Source organism: Emys orbicularis, chromosome 1 (genome assembly GCF_028017835.1).
Source record: "Emys orbicularis isolate rEmyOrb1 chromosome 1, rEmyOrb1.hap1, whole genome shotgun sequence".
NCBI lineage: Eukaryota > Metazoa > Chordata > Testudines > Emydidae > Emys > Emys orbicularis.
In genome coordinates this window covers 292,865,292-292,871,733 of record NC_088683.1, presented here as the reverse complement: position 1 = coordinate 292,871,733, position 6,442 = coordinate 292,865,292, and the positions used below count along the sequence as shown (strand labels likewise).

The 6,442-nt window shown below is 40.2% G+C and overlaps 1 protein-coding gene across 1 annotated transcript; it reads left to right on the top strand.

The window, feature by feature from the left end:
* The first annotated feature begins 280 nt into the window (after nt 1-280).
* Nucleotides 281-925, top strand: LOC135895689 (coiled-coil domain-containing protein 70-like). The gene has a single exon (XM_065423839.1). It carries the CDS (start codon nt 281-283, stop codon nt 923-925), a length of 645 nt encoding a protein of 214 aa, XP_065279911.1.
* The last annotated feature ends 5,517 nt before the right edge of the window (nt 926-6,442 follow it).

Below are 6,442 nucleotides of genomic sequence, written 5' to 3'. Positions count from 1 at the left end.
TAAACAGATAATTAATTAATTTAGTCTCCTAAAATAATTTTACTCAGATAGGTTTACTGAAAGAGAATATACCATCTTTGTCAGGTATGAAAATCAGGTTTACCATTACTGTGCTTTGGACTCCATAACTAAATGCTACATGTTTAATTCTGTGTTTCATGACCTTCTTCTGCAGAGATGCTTACTGAGACTTCACCTCCATTTTCAATCTGATGATAAAATAAGCTAAACAAAGCTCAGACTACAGCCCACCCTCTGGAGGGTGTAGCTAAGTGACAAAATGCTTGAACTCAATGATGGCATGAGCAGCTGTTTCTCTCTGCTGCACCCTTCCTCCCACCAGATGCAGCGTAATCAAGCTCTCTGGAAGGAGAACCAGTTTCTTCAAGAGGAGAATCAGGTACTCCGGGAAGAGAACAAGGCTTTCCGTGTGGAGAACAAGGTCTTCCACAACGATAATCAAGCCCTTCGAGCAGAGAACAAAGCCCTTTCTGAGGACAACAAGATCCTCCAGGAGAGGAAAATGGATTATTTTGAAGAGGAAAAGGTTCTTGAGAAGCAGGAAAAGGCCCTCCGAAAACAGAACAAAGCCCTTTGGGAAGAAATCAAGGCTCTCCAAGAAAAGGAAATAGCCTTCCAAATGGAGGAAAAAGCACTTCAGGAAGAGACTGTGGCCCTATGGGAGGAGAACAAGGCCTTCCAAGCGCAGATTAAGGCTCTCCAGAAGGATGAGATAGCCCTTCAGGAAGAGGAAAAGGCCCTTCAGAATCAGGGAAAAGCCCTCCAGGAGGAAAAAATTGCCCTTCGTGAGGAGAACAGGGCCCTCTATGAGGAGAACAAGGCCCTTCAAGAGGAGAAGAAAGCCCTTGATGAGGAGAACAAAGCTCTCCAAGAATGGAACAAGGTCCTTCATGGAGAGGAATAAGGCCATCTAGGAAGAGAAGGCTCTCCAGCAGGAGAAATAAGAACTTTGTGCAGGAGAACAATAACCTGAAACTGTAATTAGATCATGGTCCAGTTTGCAGACTAGAAGAACAACATGGACAAAGGGAGATTAACTGGATGTAGATAAGTCTGTTGGGCTCAATGCCAAGACCTAGAAAGTTCACATGTGCTGAAATAAGTTGGGTATCTACATTCTTGATCCCAGAAACTAATAAAGTCCTACTGGAGGTGCAGAATGTGCAGCATCAGACTGCTACTTTATTTATAAAATTGGTATCGTTGAATTGGCTCAATTTTATTTACAATTCGATGAATACAATATGCATATTTAGGTGAATGTGCTTTTAGCGGGCTTACATTCTATTGATATTTGCTTTCCACAAATATACTCTAGCACTTTTGGCCAAAAAAGTTGGTAAATGCTCATGGAAAGAGAATTTTGATTTTGTGAATTCTGAGGGTAAAGGAACGGCACAGGTGACTCTCTGCCACCTTTCCATTCTTCCAATCCAGAGTCATTTAATACAGTAATCTGTTTCTGAGAAGAGTCAATACCAGATACTTTATAGGAAGAGTAAGAAACCCTACAATGCACAGTAGCGGAATAACTTGCCCATAGGGGAAATTTCTTCATAACTTCCACAGTTAGGTTTGGTTTATCCCCTGAAGCATAAGGTTTTATATCCCTTTTAAAATTTCCTAATTCCTTTCCTCCGGGCACAGAACAAAAGCTACAAGTGATCATGTGAAACACAGGAAGATAAAGATAGTGACTTGTGTTAACTTCCAGCCAATGTGTTATCCTACAAGTTGTCGCCCCAGTTTTCACAATGGTCCCAGTGCCTACAATGGTGCAGAGTCATGGGAATTTGCAGTCAAACATGTTAATGACACTGTATCATAGCACAATGACACCATTCATTTCACTACTTTACAGCTGATATCCCACGGGGAGAGACAAAAAACAAATAGATAAGTAAGATGAGGAAATGAGGTGAAAGTCCTCTCAAAGACTGTGAAGTGGCAACAGGTTGGTCCTATCATCAACATCATTGTCATTAGTTTTTAAAAGGGAAAACAGACAGTGGAATGGAGAAAAAATGGCAGTGAGCTAGGGTTACTCAAAACACAGGGATCAGCAACTAGCCTTTTCAGGATTAATAGTCACACTTAATCAGGATGAGAGAGCATGATAATAACCCTGCAAGACGGTGTACCAATGATGATGGTTTTCTATTTAGAAAACATTTGGTTTGTAATTGCTTGAGGGGTTATTTCCATTCTGAGGTTATGTGTTTAAATAATGAAGAAATATGGCATTCTAATTTGTCTTTATAATATTAATAAGATTAAATTTACTTACATGCAGAGACATTAATTATCTTCCATAAATACATTATGTTTAAAACATTAGTAAATTATCATGTGTAATTAGGAACTTCAAGTATGATTAACAGCATTTAAAAGTATTTAAAGCAGGCTGTTTATTTCTTGTGAAAAATTAAATACCATTGTGGCACTAGTGGTGATGATGAAGCTTCAGCCTAATATCTACTAAGAGCTGTATATTGAACAAATTGTATTGCTAATAGAAGGGGCTGGTCCTGCCAGACACTGAGGATCTCTTGGTGGGTACTGAGCACTTTATGCTTCCAAGCTCACATTAGGCTCTCATTATAATGAGATCTGTAATGTTTCTTTAAATCTGTAGGAGGAAACTAGGCAGGAGGGAGGAAGAGAGAGAGAGACTGACTGGCTCTAGGGAAAATACTGATTTTTTCTCATTCTAATTAAGTGCATTGATCAATGTTAGAAAACAGCATCTTTTTTTTTTTGAGATGCTCAATCGTTGTCACATGCCACCCATCTCACCTAACTGGACTTTTAAAATGATAGAGAAAAAGTGTGAAATCTTGTGAATTTACTTAGATGAAAAAGGTAACTGGAGGTAAGTAGAGCGCTCAGCATTAAAAGCTCTTTGCAATCCAAAGATCTCCAGGGATGAAAAGCAGAGATTGGAGTGCTTAGTGTGTACTTCTAAAATCAGGGAAACTTTCAAAGCTGAAGATGAGCAATCCAGATTTACATGCTTGTATTGTTGCAGTCACAGAGACAATATGCAGGGATGGCACCTGCAGAGATATCTATTCCACATTCCGCAGTTCATAATAAATCAATTCAACGCCCTGGATCTGTTTAAAATTATTATGCTAGTTTATGTCATGGCAGAATTCAAGCAGAGCACTAGCTTCCTTAGGTAAAGAGAAAGGAGGGCTCTAGAAAACCTGCTGACCCCCTGGTAATATCAGAAATTGTGTATCTGACCAGAAAGGACTGAGCTAATATTAGGTGGAAAAGTGAATCTGATATCTGACACTTGCCAACTAATAGCCCCCAAGTCAAGCACTGCCAAACACCCAAGCATAGCATCTGCTGAAAATCCAGTTATACCCACTTACAAAACTGCTGTTAAATTAATTGTCAGCAGAATTGATCCTTTTACAAATCTGCTGTCTGCCGGATACCTCTGAAGGGAAGGCTGGATAGATTGTTCAAGGGTTGAGAGTATGTGAGCAATAGGCAAGAAATAAGGCCAAAATAGGGTTCCTGCTTTTTTGGGGGGGGGGGGGGGTAGGAGAGTATAATGGCTATGGGAACCAGAAATCAAACATCATTTATTATTCATTGTCATATCATAAAATGCATGAGGTCTCCAATTTACCTCCAAAGATTCAATCAGTCCACTGGGCAATACCATCACATATCCTCAGTTTCTTTGTCTCTCTCCCTCCATTCTCACAAAGAAGTCATTTGTTACTCACAGCACAGGAATTGCACACGTGCCTTGTCAGAAATCTGCACAATAGTTCTGTAAAGCCAATATCCGATTGCTCCTCAGGCCTCAGACAATAACAAGCAGCACAGATCAAAGTGACCACAGCACAATCATCATTGCACATACCCTGTCATGCTACTGTGTCTTGGCCACTCAGTTCAGCAAGGGGCTTAATGGAGAGAGGGTAATCAATAATGTGTAATTTTGAAAACTAAATATGCAAATACCTCTGGTGCCTATGCCTATATTAGTCCAACCTGTCTAATCTTTTTATACTTATGTAAATGATTCATTTGCATATGAACATGAGAGCTACATGCATACAGACACTCAACAGACAAGAAGGAAATTAGCAATTACAAGCTGAGTGGCCTAGCTGTAGAAAATGCATGGGCAAGAGGCAAGGTAGAACAAAGACTAGGCCCAGGTACAGGGTTGAATGTAAACAGTGGGGATGACAGGCAAACAAATAGAGCAAAATGAAAATTCAAAGTCCAGCTGACAAAATGTATATGTCCTCACTCTCAAGGTATCTGCCTCGCCACCCACTTCATCATAAAGAGCTTCTGGGTTTCCAGCCCTGGAGCGCCTCGGCAGCACAAAAACCAGTGGCTTTGGGGTTGGATCCTCAAAAAGGCAATGCATTTGGGGGAATAGCAGACAGCATATTAAGTAGCAAGCAGGATATTAAATACACTGGAAAGACCTGTGGCTCAGAGCTACATTGACAGTATCCCAGCACTGAACACCCCTTCAAGGAACACCAAGCTAATGGGAGGGTGCCTCTGTACTCCGGGCCTAGGATAAAGCACTCTTCCAAGGCACCCCTATGAGAACCATCATGGAGATTAGTTATTTGGACACTCTGGCAGTGGACAGCATGATAGCAAGTACAGTTTCACGCCACCTCATTCAGTATCAGTACAATGTAAGAACAGGTACACACAGAGCCGTAACCTCAATTTAACACTCATCTTATATGTATCTCGCTCCTCAGCTGTGCCCAGTGCTCACCATAAAATGCTGCCTCTAACAGCAGTAAGAATCTGCTAAAAAGTGAAACCTGACTGATAGAACATTTCTGAGGGAATTCTGGCAGATAATCAGATACATTTCATTCTGGCTCATACTGATACGCTGTTCTCTGCAGTACAAAAACTCCCTGTTCTTATGCGAGTTGGTAGGGAAGATAAAAGTAAATCACATAAGAAAGTTTGCTTAGCTATGCGTTCACCAAAAGAATCTTTAAATAATGTGCACACCTGCTTAAGGCATATCCATTAAAATATGATTTTTGTGTTAATTGTGTGGAAAAAATATGCCTGGCCTTTGAAACTACTACATTTTGAGTTGCTCCAAGGAATTACTTCTCACTAAGTAGTTATCTTACTCAAACTTTCTCATGGGCATTGACTCATAGTACTCACATCAAAATATTAAATCAACAGGAGGTGTAGGAAGCAGAGTTCAGATAAGGTTTTGATGCTTATTAAAATGGCCAAAATTATACCTGGTCAGTAAAATCAAGACCACTGATGTATAAATCTAATATACAAAGTTTTTGTACTGGAGAATGCACATGTAAGCGCTAGCATAATATTACAGGTTCAAAATGCTCTGAATCAGAGACTCAGGCTTTACTGTTTCCTCCCTGTAGTTACAGACTTTGAATGAGGTTCAGCCAAATGCATCCTGGAGTCAGCAAATGCAAGCTGAATTCATCTGATACCCTTAGACTAGGGCAGAATTTCATCTCCCTATAACAGCAGATTGATGTAATTTGCATTGCTTTCCCACTTACTGACAAACTTATGCCTGATATGTAACTTAAACATCCACTCACACCACCTTGGCATGTTGTTTTCATGCTGTTTAGACAGTAAACCAAAGAAACGACAAACATTGAAACAGCACTTAACAGGTTTTATAGTCTAGGAGAAATGGGTCCTGGATGCTTGAGTTTGAGGCAATCTATAGGAAGGAAGCTCCTCAGGAAAATTATTCCCTCAGATCCCCATATCAATGTGTAAATGAAACTACTGAAGTTCTGCTGCAAAACAGGAAGATGGGATGGGGTATGAGGGAATATGATCTAAGGAGACCTCACAGGGCATCCATAGCATTTGCCCTCTGTGGAGGAGTCCTTCTGGAATGAGGTGGGCAAGTGATGAAAGGTTGTAGCTAACCACTCAAATCCATCATCTAACCCCCTCTGACTGGGAGAGGGGAGTGCAGCAGCTACAAATTTACAGTAGTCCCAAGATTACAGAAGACACAATGGGTCTCACTTTCCAATCTGCTTCTGACCTTATGGACTTCCTTTGCACCATGTGTATTTACCACTTGTCTGAAGGTCATGCTTGCAATGTATTATAACACTGTGCTAGTAACAGTGTACTGTACAGTGGTATCACAAGAAGAACGAGGAGTACTTGTTAGAGTTTCTTATTCTTGAATTGTTGAGGGTGATTCAAAAGGAAAAACTAGGAGGGGGGCATAAAACTGGGCAATATATATTGAAAATCAGGACAACTTTCAAAAGTGTGAGAATGTATTAATTAGGTAGAAATATCTTAATGGAAGTAGTGGAAGTACTATACCTTTAGTCATTTAAAATAAGATTAAAAAGAGATAATCCTCAATTTACAAGAGTATGTACAA

Excerpts from the sequence above, each read along its gene's own strand:
- LOC135895689 (XM_065423839.1), top strand. The coding sequence starts at position 281 with ATGCTTGAACTCAATGATGGCATGAGCAGCTGTTTCTCTCTGCTGCAC.